Source organism: Mastigoproctus giganteus, chromosome 4 (assembly GCF_048544385.1).
Source record: "Mastigoproctus giganteus isolate SK-2022 chromosome 4, ASM4854438v1, whole genome shotgun sequence".
Lineage (NCBI taxonomy): Eukaryota > Metazoa > Arthropoda > Arachnida > Uropygi > Thelyphonidae > Mastigoproctus > Mastigoproctus giganteus.
In genome coordinates this window covers 125,322,206-125,342,883 of record NC_143578.1, presented here as the reverse complement: position 1 = coordinate 125,342,883, position 20,678 = coordinate 125,322,206, and the positions used below count along the sequence as shown (strand labels likewise).

General features: G+C 40.9%; 1 protein-coding gene across 1 annotated transcript; it reads left to right on the top strand.

Annotated features, from left to right (window-relative positions):
* The first annotated feature begins 577 nt into the window (after window positions 1-577).
* Window positions 578-1,331, top strand: LOC150087045 (iris-like). The gene has a single exon (XM_090372357.1). The coding sequence runs from the start codon at window positions 672-674 to the stop codon at window positions 1,329-1,331; it is 660 nt and encodes a 219-aa protein (XP_090228483.1). The 5' UTR covers window positions 578-671.
* Window positions 1,332-20,678: the final 19,347 nt, after the last annotated feature.

Here is a 20,678-nt window from a genome sequence, read left to right as displayed (position 1 = left end):
AAAAAAAAAATATATATATATATATATATGTAAAATAACTGCCATTTATTCAACATAAAATTTAAATTTTATTTATTTACAGATCTCTCTTGTTCTGATGTGATGCCTTAGTCATGAAGAAGCCAGTGGCACTTGTTCTTCTGTGTATCCTCTACTTTCCGATTTCCATTCCCGAGAGAGCGGGTCCCCATATATCAGTGTACGCATTACTGGTTGATGCTGTTCTTGATTTTTCCATTTCCAGTTACAAGGAACTATCCAGTGGAAGGGGATTTCAAGAAAACATTGTATTTTCTCCCTTCAGCGTCTTCAGCGTTGTGTTGATGGCTCATTTAGGTGCTAAGAAACACACAGCCTACGAAATATGCCAAGCACTTCGAGTATGTGTAGTAAATATTTCTTATATTCACGAGGCATACGGAAAGATTGTAAAAGAACTCACGAACGATAAATCGCTGAGTGACTCGCTGGTCACAGCAAATGGACTGTTCATTCAAGAGAAGGAAGCAGTTTCTCGATTTTATGAGTATGCCCTGAAGTATTATTATAACTCTGTGGTGGAATACGTGAACTTCGCGAACGCTACAGGCGCACAGTTTGCCATAAATAGATGGGTTTACAGGCAAACAGGTGGAAGAATAGAGAACGTTCTCTTCAAAACACCAGGAGAAATGACGCGAATGGTTTTGGTAAACACCCTTCATTTCAACGGAATGTGGATGTGGAGTTTTGATCCGGAAATGACAGAGCCAAGCGGGCGCTTTTACGTTACCCCTCACTTACACGTATCAGCACCAATGATGGTTGGTAAAATTAATCTTGCTTATGGGCACTGCACGGTACTGCAGACAAGCATTATTGAACTACCATTTAAAGATGGAAGAATCAGTATGTTTTTCATCCTTCCAGATGAACTGGATGGACTGGACCGCCTCCAACGTCACTTGAACTCGTCTGTCATAAAACATCTCATTAGTAAAATGAAGAAGGAGGAGGTAAACATCAGAATACCAAGATTTACAGTTAACCAAAGTCCAGTCATGTCCGATGTACTGTGGAAACTTGGTATTAGAGATCTTTTCTCACCCAACGACGCGAATCTTAGCGGAATATCTCCAAGTGGACAGTTGTATGTAAATCATTTAATTCATCGCGCTCTCGTGCATATCGATGAACGTGGGAGTCACGCAAGTGCTTCAACAGCGATGATAGTTGAAAGAATTGGAAGCTTTACCGGAAAATTTTTTGAAGCTAATCATCCATTTGTGTTTCTTATAATGGACAAACAATCCGGACTAGTGATGTTCATGGGTCGAATAGCCGGATTCTGAACGTTCAATTTCGGAGAAAAAAGTTTTTAATAATATGGAAAATACTGTTTGTCCATTTGAACACTATAAATAATAGTAACAAACTGATTGTACTGTATGAATATTTATGCTTATTTCCTCATTGAACATATTCCTAACTGTCAGGACCATGAAACAAAAGTACAACTGAAATCACATGGTTGCTAAGGCTTTTCATTTATTTTGTATTCGCTAGGCAGTTCAACTGGCAGGGCACTGAGCAGCGAACTCCTAAATCACATTCAGCATAATGAAAGAATATATTTATATATGGTGAAAAATGGTTATCATTTAAATAGTTAATAAATGATAACTAAGAACAGACTACAATGACTGGAAGACCCGTATTTCAATGTCAGCCGTAGGCAAAATATGGCCTTAGCAGCCCTTGTGCCATTAAATAACATATCAACCAACTATCAATGTCAGCCGAAATGCAACTCTTCAAATATAACTTGTTTCACATATACAGTATATATAATACATTTAAAATATAAAAATTGATTTTATCTTTTTTCCCCAATACTTCATTTCAGTCAATGAATTGAATGTGGTGGTTCTAAAATGTGAAGATAAAGACAGCAATTAAGTGACAATTCTATCTCTCCTGACGACAAGACAATCCCTTGGACATTTTTTTGGGGTCATTTAAAGGATGCTAGTTGGCAAATGCATCACATTCGATTTAACTTCAAGTTTTATAGTTTTAACGTGTACATGCAAGCGCTTGCGTGTAGCAAAGAAGATATAATTCCTGTCCCGGATGGAAAAGGCGCGGGTTCGAAGACAGAAACTTTTATGGACTTTTTTCACAACGTGGCTGAGTTAGATAATCCCAATGGCGGTCTAAGGCGAGCGTTGCATGGTTTTCACCCGGAAAACTAGTTTCTTGTCCAATAAACATACAATTCGACCGCAGAATACACGCAATTTACAGACAAAAAATACGAGGCCACATAGACTTAGTTACTATTGCGCTTAACAAACAGGGCAGGGCAGTATGAATATAGATGCTACCATAGCAGTAGGGGGTTATACACTGTTATGATGCTTTGTTAAACTAACATCTCACAGAACATGGGTCATTCAAAAAGCGACTTCAGGACTACTATCATCTCAATTAAATTTATAATTATTTAGTACAGCGTCTTTGCCTTTCATTCGGTTGCATTAATTTCGTTTAAATTCGTGGTAGAGACTGCAGTATTTCTTAAAAGCCTTTTCATCAGGTATGCGGTTAGCCGAGTCAGCCGGTCTTGAGAATTTACATGAGTTTCCCATCCCGAAAGCTGTAATTTTTCATCCAACAAAACAGTCAAACCGACCATAGAAGACATGCAGTTTTCAAGCATATTCCCACACGTCACGACCTTAATTGCTTTGGCACTAATTATAACAACATAAACGGGCCACAGGATAAAAAATTCCTTAATAATTCAAGGGGGTGGGGAAGGCGAGTTCTTCTGAGACCGCCTAACCCATACCTGATTGAAGAGGCTTTTAAGAATTACTGCAGTCTCTGACGTGGATTAAAACCGAAATGCATGCAAACGAATGAAAGGCAAAGACGCTGTACTGAATAATAATAAATTTAATTATGATGATATGAAAAAAATTTTTTTTTCCTGGACTATTTTATCCAGGCCGTTTAGGTTGTTATAATTAGCGCCAAAGCAACTAAGGTCGTGAAGTGTGGGAATCTGCATGTCTTCATGGTCGGTTTGCCTGTTTTGTTGGATGAAAATTTAGAGCTGTCGGGATGGGAAACGCAAGTAATTCTTAAGACCGGCTGACTCGGCCACAGTAAAAAACAAATGAAATAATTCTTCCTTTTTGGATAATAATTTCTGTGCTATTTTCTGTGCGAGCCACGAGTGCTGCAAATCGCTCCGTGAACACACATTTGCACGGCCATAATACATGATAAAGACTGCTAAGGAATTACCAAACAAAAACAATCCAAACTATTATTTTTAGGCCACCCGAATAATTAAATTCCTCTGCCGTGCTCTGTGTCTTATGTCTGTTAATTGCATGTGTTCTTTGGTCGATTTGTCTGTTTTGCTGGACGAAAATCCCAGTTTCTGGGGGGGGGGGGGGGGAACTTGCTATCTACGCCTAAGACCGATTAACTCAGCCATGGAGTGAAAAAAAAAAACACAATCCAAAAATAGTAAATGTTTCTAATACTATTTTTGTGATTTTGACCACGTTGAATACACTGTACAATAGGATTAAAGTAGTCGATCGCTAAGAAACCACAAATAGAATCGATCACGAATAGTTCTAGCCCATTTCACCACAACACACACCTCGTATGTAATGTAGTGAACAAGACAGTCCTTTTTACAAGAGTCCTCTACAAGCATCACTAGAACGTTGATGGTGAGTGAGCAAGTGATTTCTAAGGCCCCCAACGAACAAACACAAACTTCTAAATTTTAATTAAAACGCGGCATGGAATGATCAGTTATTGGTAGACAGAAAAATGAGCTCTGGGATGTTACTTGAACATCTCTGAAAAGTAACATAGTAATTGAAAGGGGGAAAAGAGCAAGAAAAATAAAATAAAAGAATAAAAACAGAAATCGCTCACTTCGGAGAATATCCTAATAATCTTACAAACCTGAAACGGTTGTTGGGATTATTACGTCTCCAACAAAAACGACACTCTTTTATGCAGATGATAATCAAATACTAAACAAATCTATCATGAAAAGCAAACATTAAGCCTCGTATGCTAGCTTTGAGCAGTAATAAAATTAAATAAAAATATCCCACCACCAATGGACTTTTTCTCACCAATCAGCAACAAAGCTATAAACACTAAAAATAGAAATTAATGCAGCATTTAAAATTAGGAGGCTATCGTTCAAAATTCTGGAAAAAGGAAACACACTAAAATAAAAAAGAAATTTTACCAAAACATTTAAAAAATGAAAAAAATTTTTCATCTAGGAAAACGTAAGCACTTTTGCAGAACGTAGCAAATCATATACGTACACCAATCTACTACAAGTATTCAGACATTCCTCCTGACGGGTGAATAGTACGAACGTGATTATGAAACGCAAGCACATTTCATTTTCATTTGAGTGAGCTTCCATCTCAGTTGCCACCCGGATTTTCATCCATATGCAACCAATTCTCATTCAATATATTAGTCTAAACTTAAATAAAACCAATATATTAAGACCAAATTGGTCAACTCAAAATCAACAAAGGTACATCATTCGACCATTCAGCCTTGTAGTGGGGATGGGCAATCACATCACACACCACAAGTTGCCGTCCCCACCACGAGGAGGTAGGTCTCTACTACCACCCGGGCATCGCCCGGCAGCGACCATATGCCAACTTTGCAAAACATAAAAAGGAACTAAAAAACTCATAATTCTCAAACATATAATGTTAATTTACTTCAGTGAGAGCGAGCGTCCCAAAGTCCAACCTCGCTCTCAAGTCCTCATATAAAGGACAGTACAGCAAGATGTGAAGGCCAGTCTCCATCTCCCCACACTCACAGAACTCCGTAAGGGACAACCCCAAACGAAACAACCTTGACCTCAGGCCATGCCCCGTAAGGACAGCAGCAGCTGCAAACCCGAACTGGAGCCAGGAACATCGTTCCCTACTCACAATATGGATCGAGGGCATGAAGGTATACAAATGACGACCTTTCTCAGAGTTTGTCCATTGGAACTGCCATATGGTACTCAACTCATCATTGATTCGGCCCCGTTTCGCTGTTATACAAGGGCCAACAGCCGACTGCCCCACCGGGCACGACCGGACGCCAAAAATCACTCTGGTAATCCCCCGCTTAAGGGCATAACGTAACGCAAACTGTGCCACTACCAACTCTGCAGGCATCTTCCCTGCAAGGACACACAAAGCATCTGTGGACACAGTTCTGCAAGCCCGGTTATGCCTAAGAGAGCAAACCTCTGTGCCGAGACAAGATTCTATGTACATGAGAGTGTTCTATATACCCTCCCCAAGCCCAAGCAGCGTAAGTCAAAATCGGGGTAAAGATGTTGTCATAAAGTAGGTGGAGGGCACACCCCTTTATACCCCATTCAACACGCGTAACTCGCCGGAGCTTGGCATATAATCGTTTCACCTTGTCTCTAACATAGGCAGCATGTGCTACCATAGAAAGCCGCTCTCCCAGGACAACACCCAGGTATCTAGTCTTCTTAACCACTCTAAGCGAGAGATCACCAGAATGACACAAAGGAGGGCGAGTCCCACTGAGGCGTCCCCTCAGGAGAACTGCAACAGATTTCTCTGCAGAGACCTCCAGCTTATGCTGAGTTGACCAATTCATTAACTGGCACAGAGAAGCAGCTGTACGCTCCTCAAGCATCCGGCGGGATCCCCACACACCAGAATAACTAAATCATCAGCATAAGCTATGCTGGTCGTGCCTTCCACACCTTGCATCTGGAGGAACTCATCAAGGACCCAATTCCAGAGAGTCGGCCTCAGAACTGAACCCTGTGGGCATCCTCTGTAGTCTCTTCTCTCACACTTCATGAAAGGAGTACAAATGAGCACATATCTCTCTCGGAGATATGTCCTCAAGAAGAGGGTATAAATTTCCCGGACAGAGGGACGCCCTAGCTCTGCGCAGGACATTGCCCCACCACAGAGCATCAAACGCCCCCCTAAAGTCCATGAACAAGCCCAGGACATATCGACCAGACTGTTCATTAACACTGCTTATCAAGTTATAAATGGCATCCTCCGCAGAGGAGCCCGCCTTAAAACCATACTGATTGTTGGCCACCAGCCCCTGAGCAGCATAATGAACCATCAGCCGCCCAAGGACCAGCCGCTCCAACAACTTTCCAATAACTGACAACAAAGCTATTGGGCGATATGAACGAGGCTCGTCCATGGGCTTCTCAGGACTCTTGAGAATAACCCTCAAGTTAGCCGTCTTCCATATTGCAGGAAATACTCCCTCACGAAGACATGTGTTGAAAAGGTCCAGATACACATCAAGACTCACCTGACACGTTCTTCTCACCACAGCAGTTTCAATATTGTCCAGTCCCGGAGCACGACCTTCTCTGGTCTGCTGTAAAGCTAACTCGAGCTCAGCGGGAACAAAGGGAGGCTCGCTCCCAATAGTTACATAATCAGAATTCTCCTGAACAATCTGACTCTGCAGAAAAGTATCAGGAGAATCTTCAACTAAAATTGAATTAATCAAACAGGAGACGGAGTCAGCCCATCCCAAGGTCACTCTGTCAGTCGCCACAAATGTGGACATAATTTCACCACCATAGATTTTATCGGTGACTAATTTATACACAGAAGACCAGGGATCTGCCGAGCCCCTCTGCTGTACAAAATTTCTCCAAGAAGCCCTTTTTAATAACATAATTTTATTCTTATACTCATTTCTTTTACTCTGATACTGCAATCGCAGCTCAGAAGATTCTTGAGAGTAACACCTCCTCTCATATTGATACCTCTTACGCGTATGTTGTAGATCTTTTCGCATACGCGTAAGTTCTGGTGTCCACCAAGGTCTTTGCGGTCTTCTCTTTTTCCGCAAACACAGTTTACATATATCCTGCAATACATAAGTTAAACTACAAGCTTTCTCTGACGCAGTCAGATCATGCCACATATCCAATTCATCCATTTTAGAGTGCCACAGAGTAAGAAATCTTATCCAATTTACACCACGCATAGAATATATACCAACATCACTCCAGTGCCTCATAGGCTCCTCAGTAGTGATATCAAATGTGATCACTCTGTGGTCACTGGTCGTCAAGCATTCCCGCACCCTCCAATTTTTGACCATCCTCAAGATGGATCTAGAACAAGCAGTAACATCTATAAAGGACTCACCAATTACAGAGGAGAAAGTCGGTAGTTGCTCTGAATCATTTATCACATCCATATCTGCAGCAGCCAAAAACTCTTCCAGCTCTACACCTGTCATCAGAGCTCTGGCCACCCCACAGAGTGGATCCAGCATTAGAATCCATACCAACAATTAAATGAACTGATCCAATGTACTTACAACCTGCTCAAGATATCTTATAAACACCGCCATATATTCTGATGGCCTACAATACAAAGACACAAAATATACTGGACCAAATCCCCCCATAACCTCCACACATACACCATATGATGTAGTCAAAGTGGAAACAACAGTTACTGTCAACTGCTGGTCAGCTATTATTATTGCAGCACAGGGAGATCTGGGAGCAGCTATAATTCTGTATCCTGATGGATAACAGACCACCTTATCTCTGAGCACATAAGGTTCTTGAAGTAACACCAGATCAGCTCGTTCCTCCTCTATAACTCGTGTTAACTGCGAGGCCACACTAATCGCTCTCTGACCATTTATCTGAATTATGGAGTAACTATTCTTACTCTCCATAATCAATCCTGCGTTTCAAAATATCCAATGCCCTAGCATATTACGGACATATCTTATCAACAACAGAATGATCAGAGGGAAGTTTCCTCCTCCAACAGTTAACACATTTCGGAGAGTCCCTCCGCTTGTCACAATCTCTAAAAGAGTGCCCCCTCTCAGAACAGTGACCACAGAACGACTCACCCTTACAATGTTTAGCAACATGGCCAAAAGCCATGCACTTATAACATTGCGTGGGAACAATAAGGTCCCTCACCCTATGAGCACTCCAATCCACATAAACCCTTTCACGGGCGATCAGAACTCGCCTGATCAAGCCCGACGTCTCAACAATAAAATTATAGCCAGTTTTACCTCTAGCTTTATTTTTAGTAACCACAGCAGTCTCACTTCAAAACTGTTCCTCCGAAACCTCAGAACCACTAAGATTACGGGTCCAAATCTCCTGCAGGAGATGATCTTGATTGACTTCCTGATCTAAGTCAAAAATTACAAGTTTCGGTCTGATCTTCAAAGACTTCTCAACCACCAGGCCTAGCTCACCAAGCCGGGAGCACTCTTTGATCTTCCGAATATCTTGTTCTGTGGCCGCCTCCAAGGCAACCCTACGGTCTCGAATAGGCCTCACACCTATTACTTTCGTATCACTTAAGGCCGGACGGATAGTCTTCAGGAGCTCCGACTTCACGTCTTCACTGGTCCTGAATTTCTCCGTCGTAGCCTTAATGATCACAGTCTTTGTCGCAACTCTTTGTTCAGTAGAAGTTTTGACAACATCAGAATAAGTTCGTTCCGCTGGTAATCCACCAGCAGACCTCTCTTTCAACAAAGCCTTTAACACAGCATTGTTTACTAAAGTTTTTTGCACAACCTCCTCGAGGTAATCCCAAAGCCTTAAAATCTCATCCAACGCCGTTATTGGCACTTTATGCCTCAAAATTAAAGTTCTTAAGCTTTGTCTCGCTTGCTTGAGGTCCTCAAACCCTTCATGGGGAGTACACTCATCCTTATTTATTTCATGACTCTTGTCCTGAGGACCCACATCCTCAACTGTTGCTTTTTCTTTTGCCCGAGAGCGCAAGGATCTTGTGACACGAGATTCACTCACATCCTCTTCATCCTGCACCTTTTTCTTAAGCTTGTGTCTCCGCTTCTTCTTAGGGAGAACTCCCACATTAGGCCCAGCAGTTTCTATCTGATCCTCCTGAGACTGAGATCTTAACATAAGTTCTTTTCGCTGTATAAAGTCACTCAGTTCTTCATCACTATCAACTATCAGAATCCCCACTCCGGGGATCTGAAATTATTTTCTTGGAAGCCATAAAAATAAAGACAAATTCCAAACAAAATAACAAATATAACTATATTAAACTTAATTTAATACTAAGACTAATCTCTAAATAATATGAAAGTTCAAACAAAGTTTTAAACCAAAACAAAAAAAAACCAAAGAAACACGAAATTTTGAAATAAACCTAAACAAGCTCACTCTGCCAGCTGGGGAATCCCCCAGCTGCCCGGCCCAGACCACTTGGAGGTGGAGCTTCTTCAGAACAAATTGAGCAAAAACTACAAAAAACACTCTAATCACCTTGCAAAAAACCAACTGCTATCAATAAACGCTCTGGCACCTGGGCCGAAACGCAAGCACAGAGTACAGAGTATTTTTTGAGTCTAACGGCACCAGGGATTTACCCCATCTCCGCGTATGTTCTTTGTATCGAGGACAGTACGCTGTCAAGGCCAGAGGTTTAAAAGTGTATGGATCATGTATTGTGTAATATGTTGTGCCCCTTGTTCCTCTGGCTTGTTAGCCGCCAGGCCCCAGATGGGACCTGTCGTTTACGTACTCCGCCAAGTGGAGGCCAGCCAGGTGTTCCCTTATAGTTTGCTCTGGCAGGTCCTACCACCTATTTTCCTGAGATTTCAGTGGCTAGGACCTAAAAAAAAAAAAAAAAAAAATTAATAATAATAATAATAATAAAATAAAATAAATAAATAATAAAAAAAAATAGAAAATAAAATAATAATAATAAAAAAAAAAAAAAAACCATTAAAATAATAATTCTTCTTTTCTTTTGGGCACAGATGGTACATTATACGCAACTTAGAGGGGCTATACGGGATAAGCGCTGGAGGTAATAATATTTCCTAATGGATCGGGCATGAATTTTGGTGTTTTAAATTTGTACGTGTGGGGCAAGCGCTGTTGTAAAGAGAAAGATGGGAGGGGAGGTGGAAGACTGGGGGGTTGGAAATTGGAAGTAAGGGGTCTATAGGGAAGATGACCCCTGTTGAAATAGTAGGGCATGCCCATGCCCCACCAGAGGAGAAAGAGGGGTGGCAGGAGGGGGAGGAGACAGCAGGCCGTCCCCTCCCCCCCTTACTAGGGAAAGAGGAGTAAAAAGCAGGCTAGACAGAGCCAGGGCACTATGGCTGTATGGCATCATAAGATGTAATCTTCAAGGTCCGAGTCCAAGTTGCAATCTTCGTCTTTGCATTGGTTCAGTGGTGGTCCAAGTCCAGAAGTCAGGTCCAGTTCGTCACGCTCATGTGTTGTATCTGCCTCAGGTGGTCACTAGTTCAGAGTTCGCAGTCTTTCATAGGTTAGTGATATGTGGCAGGGATCTTTGTCTTTCAAAGAGTTCGCAGGCAAAGACGGTGAAAGCCCGGTAATTATCTTCTTCTTGCAATATTATTTCTTCTCGGTTTTTTAGCAAGGAGTTGATGCGTGTATATAGCTGACATCTGAGGTCCTCGTAGTTGTCACAGTCATGGATAAGATGTTCCCATGTTTCCTCCTGACCGCAGTTACAGCTCGGGTTGTCAGAGATTCCCAGCTCGTAGAGTTTTCCTCTGAAGGAGCCATGTCCCGTAAGAAGGAAGGTGGTGTGCAAGCCAGGGGAAAACCAGGACGGGGAAATAGGATATACCCTGCTGACATCGGGTATAATTTTTTTGGTGACTTGCCCTTTTGTGGTAAGATTCCATCTATTTTGCCAGATAGGTTGCAGGTGTTCCGTTAACCTCTTATTTTCTGAGGATTTGCTTTTTTGTGGATCTGTTGTGTAACCCAGATAAGTTGTGGTTCTTCCTTTCGAATGTTGGTGTAGCAGCCCACAGCGCACAATCTCCAGGTCGAAGGGAAGGAAGCCTGCCAGGACCTGGAGCGCATGGGTGCTCACCGTGCAGCAGGCTCTAGTTGTTGTCAAAAGTATGGATCGGTGGATCGACTCCAGCTTTTTCTTGTTGACTGCTGTGTTTGCTTTCTGATACCAGGCACCTGCACCATAGGAAAGGATAGGGATGAAGAGGGCTTTGTATAGAAGAGAGAGGGCCCTCTTCTTTAGTCCCCAGTCTCTCCTGGTGATTTTGGTTATCAGGGCCGAGAGCCTTCTTGTTTTCGTTCTGAGATAACAGAGATGAGATGTGAAGTTCAAGTTTCGGTCTAGTGTTATTCCTAAGTATTTTAGTTCCTGTTTGAGTTTGATGGTCGCTCCATTTATTTTGATTAGTGGAGGTCTACCAGGGTCAAGGGTACCCCTGAGGAGTATTGAGTTTGTTTTTTCGGTTGAGATTGTTAGAAGATTCCTCTTGGCCCAATCCTGTAGCATTTGTGTGGCATGATTGCCTATGGCCTCCAGTTGAGCCCTGCTGTCTGCTTGAAGCATCATAATCAGATCATCAGCGTATGCCTGTGTAATGACATTGAAACGCAAGCACAGACATATAAGCGTGTAGCAGAAATATCGCTACAAAGTAGAATGATTGTAGCAAGACGCTCACTGTGTTTCGAAGAGGCTTAATCGCCGGATGACATGAGAAAACTGTCACTGCGTACTTATGGACATATAGCTCCAGAGTGCATATGGGGCTGCACGGCGTATGACAGAGCTGCTGCTCGCAATCCACACCACACATCAAGAAACGCCAGTCGTCATTTGCAGTGGCGCCTAGCCCAACGCTCTTGGATTATGGAACAATGGAAATAAGTCCAATGGAGCAATGAATCTGTTACGTTTTTTTTTTTTTTTTTTTTTTTTCCCAAATCAGACGGTCGAATGTAGGTGTGCAGAATGCTTGAGGAACATCGTCTACTCAGTGTACTGTGTCCACAGTGAAGTTCGAAGGTGGTCAAATTAAAGTGTAAAGATGCATCTTGTCGTTCGGACTCGGATGGTTGCAATGCCAAAAACCATTACTGCTGAGCAAGACTCATCTTGGTGACAATTCCCCTATGCTCACAGTGTGATAGTTCTTGTGAAATGGATCATCGATATTCCAGAATGATAATACTCCATCCCACCATACAAGCGAGCAGTGTAGAAACCTCCTTGTCTGAGGAAAACGAAGTCTGATATCATAAGTGGTTTTTTTTTGTTTTTTTTTGCATGTTCTTGAATCAGGGTGGCACCTAGGCAAATGCCCATCATCACCTGCGACAGCGCAAAACCCCTGTGAAACGGCTTGAAAATGTGTTGATGTGTGTGTGTGTGTGTGTGTGTGTGTGTGTGTCAGGCCTCATCGTACTAGGGAGCAGCCTAATGCTTGTCCCAAGCTCGAGGAGCCAGGTCCGGGCGCACTAAAATTCCACACCAGCCGGATGTAGTGCAATGCCGGCGGGTGCCAGCAATCCCGCTCCCAGGTTGTCCATACCTGGGAGCCAGCAAAAAAAAAAAAAAAAAAAAAAAATTAAATTAATTTAAAAAAATACTAAAATAAAAATAATACTCATAAAAATTAATAAGAACAAAAAAAACCAAATAAATAAATAATAATAATAAACTAACTAGTGGCAAAATTACTGTACAAAAGCTCATCACTTCTGAGAAAACAGTATAGTTAAGTTAAGACCGTTAAGTTAATTATAGTTAAAAACCAAAATATTATCAGCAGCATATTTGAGACAAGAAAATATTAATAAGTGCGTAAGAACCAACAACAAAACAAAACAAAAGGTGCATCTGTACTAAACTCAACTTGACAGTCTGTCTTTCCCTTCGAATAGATCCTGTCACTGCGAACAGAAGCCACAATGAGACCACTGCCCTTTGCAGCCTAAATAGTCCGACAGTCATTGTCTGAAAGTCTTCACAATCTTCATTATCGTCAAATAATTGTTCACTCAAGCTATACTCGTTCTGTCTGATCGCTGGTTCATACCAATTGTGAACCAGTGGAACTTGACCATGGAAGTTTTCCAATGGCCAATGTCACACTTTGTGTAGAACACACTTATGATCCAATTTCTCATATACTAACCACATTTTAAAAGTCAGATGTTCTGGAGCAAAAAATGCCATATAAAATTCAAGATTGAAATTTTCATCCTCAGTGGCAGTTAAATGTTATATTCATTTTCCTGATCCGTAATACTCCAGAGCACACTTGCCATGCTAGTCCTTGAAATTGAACTTGAAATATTCATCCACAATGGAAAGAGGAACTGTATTGTGCATAACCTGTTAACATTTTCTGCCAGATAACAATCACAATTTGGTCAAATTATTCTATAAAAACAAATTTTCCCAAGACAATTACTCTCAAAAATGTTAATATTCGAAAATCCATAACTATGGAACCAATTGCCAGAGGGTGGCAGAAAAACCCAGAAAATTAAATGTTTCCCTTATATAGAGCCAGTCAAAAGTTTGAGATCACAGAAGCTGTGGTAATGGAGTTACTGACTGTTAACTGCAGACGCAGTTAACAGTCAGTAACCCAATGGCCCAATTCTTAAAATTTCATACTAATTACATAAACATATATGTATATACACCGATGAGCCAAAACATTACGACCACCTACCTAATATGATGTTGGTCCTCCACGTCCGGCCAGAACAGCTCGCATCCGGCGAGGCATGGACGCTACAAGATTTCTAAATGTATCTTGTGGTATCTGATACCAACACGTAACCAGCAGATCCTTTAACTCCTGTGAGCTCCGTGGTTGAGACGCCGCAGACCGAAGTTGCTGTTTCAACACAAACCACAAATGCTCGATGGGATTGATGTCTGGAGAATTTGGATGCTAGGGCAATACCTGGAAGTCTTCCTCACGTTCCGCGAACCAGTCTCGAACAATCCGGGCGATGTGACATGGCGCATTATCCTGCTGAAAGACGGCACCACCAGAGGGGAAGACCGTTACCATGAAAGGGTGTACCTGGTCAGCAATGATGTTTAGGTGGGTGGTAGACGTCAGAGTGCCCGAAACATGGATGACTGGACCCAGGATATCTCAGGAGAACATCGCCAAGAGCATGACACCGCCACCACCGGCTTGTTTTCATCCCACAGTGCATCCAGGCGCCATCACATTTCCCCAGGTAAATGGCGCACACATACCCGGCCGTCCACATGGTGCAACAGGAAACGTGATTCATCAGACCAGACGACCTTCTTCCAATCACTCACGGTCCAGTTTCGATGTTCGCGTGCTCATTGTAGGCACTGTCGCTGGTGAACCGTGGTTAGCATGGGCACTCGGGGCGGCCTGCGGCTATGCAGCCCCATTTTAAGCAGGGTTCGATGTATTGTGTGTTGTGACACATTACTCCCGTCACCAGCATTCCAATTACCGGCGAGTTGCGCCACAGTCGCCCTTCTGTTGCCACGTACCATCCTGGAGAGCCTTCGCTCGTCTCGTGCATCAATGAGCCGTGGTCGTACAACACCTCGCCGGCGGTTCGTGGGTTCCCCTCCTCGAACCACTTTCGGTAAGTACTAACCACGCTGACCGCGAGCATCCCACCAGCCGTGCCGTTTCGGATATGCTCTGACCCAGTCGTCTGGCTATTACAATTTGGCCTTTGTCAAACTCGCTTAAGTGCGCTGCCTTTCCCATCTGAAGAACAAGAGTAACACTGATTAACGGAGCTCAGTATCAGGTGTTTTTTATACCAAATCGACCCGCGCAAGCGCCGTAGTTCACCTGCAGTTCCTTCGATTTGCATAACGACTCGCTGGTCATAATGTTTTGGCTCATCGGTGAATATATATCATGAAAAGCTATAAGAGGTATGATTTCCACTGTACTGGTTGTAGCAATGAGGTACCTATTCTGGTCCACTTCAACAGTCCAGAGAAACAAGTAAACGACTTCTGAAAAAGTTAATTTTTACATTTCCAGGTCCTCAGATTCAAACAGGAGACTAGATGATTCACAAAATGAACATTTAAACATAAGTGTCTGGCAAAGATAAGTGTCTGGCAGAGTACACACCTGAACCCTATTCAACGTATTTGGAATTAACCGAAAATGTGGGTTCAAAGTGCAGCCACTTATCCACAGCTGAATTAACGATTGCAATGAAGGAGTAATGGACACAACTTCCTGCTATCTGCTACAAGGACCAGTTGAAAGTGAGTGTTAAATCGATGCTTTGACTTCAAGAACAGATCGATGCTGTCACTGGTCTCAGAGTTGGGTCCATACCTAATTAATTTCTTTATTAACAGACCTCATATGTTATCAAATGCAATGTAGTATGATTACTTTTGAAAGAGTAGTGTAGCTATTTTAGCAAAAGTCCTGTGATACTTACGGTAAGGAACAAAACATTTATTTAAATATATTAACAGCCTGTTTGTCCACCTCTGGTAGTAATGGTACATCAGTGCGTGCTGGCCACTACAATACTCAAATTTTATTCTCTTCAAACCATACATTCACAATACTCGCTTGGCGACATCGAGCGTTGTCATTTTGGAAAGTATAGAACTGCTTTCACCAAAATTTCCACAATGCAGGGCACGCAATTGACCAAAACATGAACGTAGGACACAACAGGCTCCATGCGCGGAGACCTGTGGACCTAGTCCATACAACGAAAAACACCTCCACACCATGATACCTCCTCTCAGCTATGAAGCGTTCTGCAGGCACCCTCTGTACGTGCCCATCCAACAGATTGCAAGAGATTATAGTGTGAACTAGTCGCTCCACGTGGCCGATTTACATTGATCCAAAGTCCAGATTTTCCACTTCCCCATATCGATTGTGAATGTTTTTGTTATTAGAAACTTGTGCGGCTCTTCAGTTCTATCTTGACATGTAAACAAAACAGAGACAAGTTTTGCTATTGCTCCAAAGCTAGATTCTCTGGTGTTGAAATGTAATGAGTTGTCTTTTCGAAGCGTGTAGGAACCTGTCAGTCACACAATACGTGTAATTTTTATACATTATACACTAACGCTTCATGACCTTATTTACCTCGGCACCAACTCGAAACCGGAACTGTATTGGACTGTTTAACAAGAACTAGTAAAATTATTGGAAATATAATTTCAATAATGAAATCCTAAGAAACAAAACTAATTTCACGAAATAAAACTTTGGCTAGGCACACGGAAATGATTTGATCTGTGAAGTGCAAGAGTACGAAAATGAATTAGACCTATAAAGATTTAAAACCATTCATTTAAATGTAATGTATTTTAAAGATACCAAAACTAGAAAAAAAAATTAAAGGAAACATTTTTCATAAAGTGCTTGTGACATGAACTTCTGACTTATTATAAAGAGGAAGAAGACATTAACGCATATTTCTGAAAATGTAAGAATACTCTTGGGTCGCATAAAACCAACTGAAGGGCAACTAGAGTCAGGGGTCAGCAACTTTCGGCTCTTTGAAGATGTAACTGCGGCTCTTTAACTTTTAGCCACATGTACGACAAGCTACGTATTTCCGCGAGCAAATATTATCGAACATGAACTATATTAGAAATAAATCAAGAAACCGTCTGAACAATGTGAGTCTCTCTCAGCATGTTTAAAGATAAAAATTACGGCATACTCGCCTGATGTTGAGAGACTCGCTCAAGAAGTTCAGCAGCAAAAGTCACATAAATTCGTACTTAATTGGATGTTAGCTACGTTTTTTTTTAATATTAATAAATAATATTTCAAAAAATATATTTTTTAAATAAAACACCTTCCCACACTATTCTATTTCTTAAAAAACTCCCCCCCCACCGAGCAGATTTTTTTAAAATTAAATCAAAAAATGGCTCTTCACTCAAAAAAAAAAAAAAAGGTTGCTAACCCCTGATAGAGGATTTATTTCATTTTCTTTATCTTTATTATCCGCGAACCAACAGTGGAGAAACACTGCTCTTAAAAAACCCCACCATCATTACATAGTCGTTTTACATATATATATATATAAAGAAAATACTGTTAACATTAGACCACTTGTAAGACACAAAGTCTTACAAGTTAAATTTAAATATAATTTGATAGAACGCTAGATTGAGTGATATTATAGACCATACAAGAAAACACTTAAAGTCACAAATATTGTTTAAGATAATGGGTCTCGCGCTAATGGAATTAATTTAAGAGAAGGTTAAATTTAATGTACAAGCAAATATACCTTGAAGAAAAACATTAGAAACAGATATACGATCAGTGCCCACACCGGAAATAGCAAGCGAAGATAGCAAGACGGAACAGTGGGGGGTCAACTGATAGTATGGCAAGGGACGGTTTGGTCCAGAGATGACAATAGGGGTACCAGCGGGGGCGCTCTTGTTTACTGCAAACAGAGCAGGTGTGGTCATTTTATAATAAGGCGAGACGAATCAAGAAAATGGACGCAGATGATTTCCGGATGGGTACCGAGCTCCAGAAAATTCTGGTCATTTCCAGAATATTCGAGAATTCTCTAGAAACGGAAGTTATCTCTACACCGGAAGGGGACGATGATGGTCAGATAGAAATGATTGGTCGAGGAAAGGAGGGGCGTTACTAGGTTTTGGGAAATAAAAGGGGAAGAGCGCGTGCAAAAGGGTGTGAAAATGTGTGATAAGATGTTTTAGATATGTGATGAAGTTTTTCGGAGATGATTTTTCGAGATGTGATAAAGTTTTTTTGGAGATAATAAAGTTTTTCCGAAGATGATAAAGTTTTCTTCGAGAGTGATTTTTTGGAAAGATAGGCCCAGGAAACAGTCCCCGGAAGCGATCCTCCAGTAGAACCAGTTATGGTGAGTTCACTAAATTCTGATAGTTTTAATGAAGTATAGATGAGTTACAGAAAGGGGAACTTTCTCGAGATGGAACATAGAAGTCCGAAAGCGTCCACCGAGAAATATATTCGAAAGAAGGACAGCGAGATAATGCTAACAGAAGAAAACTGTACCGTCCTGTAGAAATAAAGTGATGAGAAGCGGCTCCTACAGAATGATCCGGCACAGCAAAGAAGGATACGACACCAGGATGATCGTCAAAGCGGAAAGTATCCCTGGCAAAGTTTAGAATTCCAGATGAACGTTCCCAAACCAATGGAGGACCCGATGCAGAGCAGAAAGTCACAGGCCACACGTTGTATTAGCGGTAAGATCCAAATCCCCAGAAGTAAGTGGTTAAACAACGAATTTACCTCTATGTAATTGCAAAGGACTGCAGGGAAGATAGATAAATATTAAGGGAGATTTAGGGAAGCATACAGTTAAGAGTTAAGTTAAGGTATAGATAAGTAAGGAAATATCATAGAAATAGTTTAATGAAGGATGATTTACAGTTGTGGTCTATTTACCGATCAATTAATGGAGTAAAAGTAATAATTTTGGACGGGTTAGCCTATAGAGCAGGTACAGTTGTATGTTATTTATATAATGTTACTGAAGTAGAGAAATTAGTCGCTATATGCTGAAGTTTACCTGAGGGAATGAAGAAATAAATAATCCCATGTATATTTCATTAACATGTAACTTTAAAGTACTGGGGAGAGAATAGAATAGAATAGAATAGTTTGTAGAGTGGACATAATTCCAGAAGAAGAATTGTATCAACCATGAAGAAGAATGTAGGATCGTGCTAGATAGGTATGAAAAAGAAAGATATAAATATATAAATAATAAATGTCAATTGTAATTAAGAAAGAGTTAAATTAAACTGATTGTACGAGATGTTAGTGGGCCTATAGTAAGAAGAAGATGATGGATGGGAGAGCCTAATGACCAGGAACGTGATCCATGCCTTGTACCTATATATGAAGTGAATAATGTGTAATGATTTGTCTTATCTTTTATTTGTAAGTATGTATAATAAACTGATTGTATTTTACTTAATGCAAATAGTGTTTGGTCATTTCTGAACACACAGCAAAACCCAAAGGAGGAGTGCACTAATATAGGAACTCCCACAGAACCGGAATTCTTCTGATGAGATAACAAGTCAGATGCAAAGTGGGGAATATAAATAACAAATAATAACAAAATAAAAAGTAATATAAATATATATATAAGAAGAAACGCCACCCCCACAATTGGCGACCCAGCCAGGGATAAATAGAGATAGATTGTTTCATCATTAAAACGCCACCCCCACACACTTTCTGTAGATTGTAATTTTCAAGAAATACTTATGAAGAGTGGTTGTTAAAAAAAGGAAGTTGAACGAATAAATGAAGTAGAAAATTTGGTTCTGTGAGTTTAAAGTTGAGCAGTAGAACGATGAAGGTGGAAGGTCGATTATAGCAGCCAATTCAGAAGAACAATGCCCATGGAATTACCTATCGAAAAAGCATGCAGAAGAAACAGAACGTTTATGAGACAGAGAGAAAGAAGAGACTGTTAGAGATGAGTCATTAATTAACCTAATTGCCCTCTTTTGAAAGGAATCTGTAAGCCTGAGAGAATTTGGGAGCAACACCCCAGATGTGCGTACAGTATTCTATGGTAAGGCGGATTTGCGATTTGTACAGAGTGAGAAGCTGTTTGGAAGAAAAGTAACATGGAGAGCCAAAGGGAAAACTGAGTTTTCTACATGCAGAGGAAGCAATATTTGTAATGTGCTTTGACAAGAGAGACTAGAAGTCAGGGCAATCACCAACAGCCCTCGTGGGTAGCACAGTTGGTAGGATCCCCATCCTCCCCACACTGGACTGAAAAGACCTCAGTTCAAGTCCCGTCGATGACGGGAGAAATGTTCATGGGCCTTTTTCACAACGTGGCTGAATTAGTCAGTCTCATGCGAGGGAAGTATGGTTTTTTTCTCACGGTAACTCGGGTTTTTGGAACAGAAAACATAAAATCGACCTCAGAACAATCACAATTTACAGACAATATACACCGAGCAATATGGCCTTAGTCGATGGGTCTCCTAAACTCCCCTCCCCCCTTACAACAACATACTACAATCCCCAATAGAGTTATAGGATCTTGCCCAGAAAGATAAGCACAAAAGCAGAAGAATAATTTTCTCGAGATATAAGACAGGACTGAGTTTTAGAACTATTGAAATCAACTAAGTTATCTTTGCCCCACTGGAGAATTACCCGGAGATCAGCATTTAAGGAATTTATTTTTTATTTATTTATTTATTATTCAATTTTTGCACATATGCTTCACCCCTGAACAGCCTTCAGCTAGGAGGGTGCCTATATACATTTGTACATTATAAGTTAGAGAGCAATCATAGGAATCGTACATAAATTACGCATATTATTATTATTTCTATTTTATAGAAACATTAGTTTCTATCTAATATTATAAACATTAAAGCAGATACAAATATATAGTGACACAAGCAAAAGGTAGAGACATATAAACACATACGCATCCTAATATATGCATATACAGCTAATACATATATATATACAAAACACAATGATTTAAAACAAATTAATTCTTCAGCAAAGTGGAGTTGATGGATCAGGAAACTTTTACAGTTGTATGTGATGGTACATGTCCTGTATCTTCTCAGATCTGTACGCTTTCTCATCACAGAACTTGTAGGGATCAATCTTCAGGGTGTTGTACGTTTGGAGGATGTTAGACGGAAAACATCTTCTAAGCATAGTTAAATTCTGTAATACGCTTCTTAGGGGAATCCATGAACTACTGCAAAGGACGCGGAAAGCCTAGGGCCTGCAACAAGATTATGGACATTTGGAGCGTCAAAGCG

Excerpts from the sequence above, each read along its gene's own strand:
- LOC150087045 (XM_090372357.1), top strand. The coding sequence starts at position 672 with ATGACGCGAATGGTTTTGGTAAACACCCTTCATTTCAACGGAATGTGG.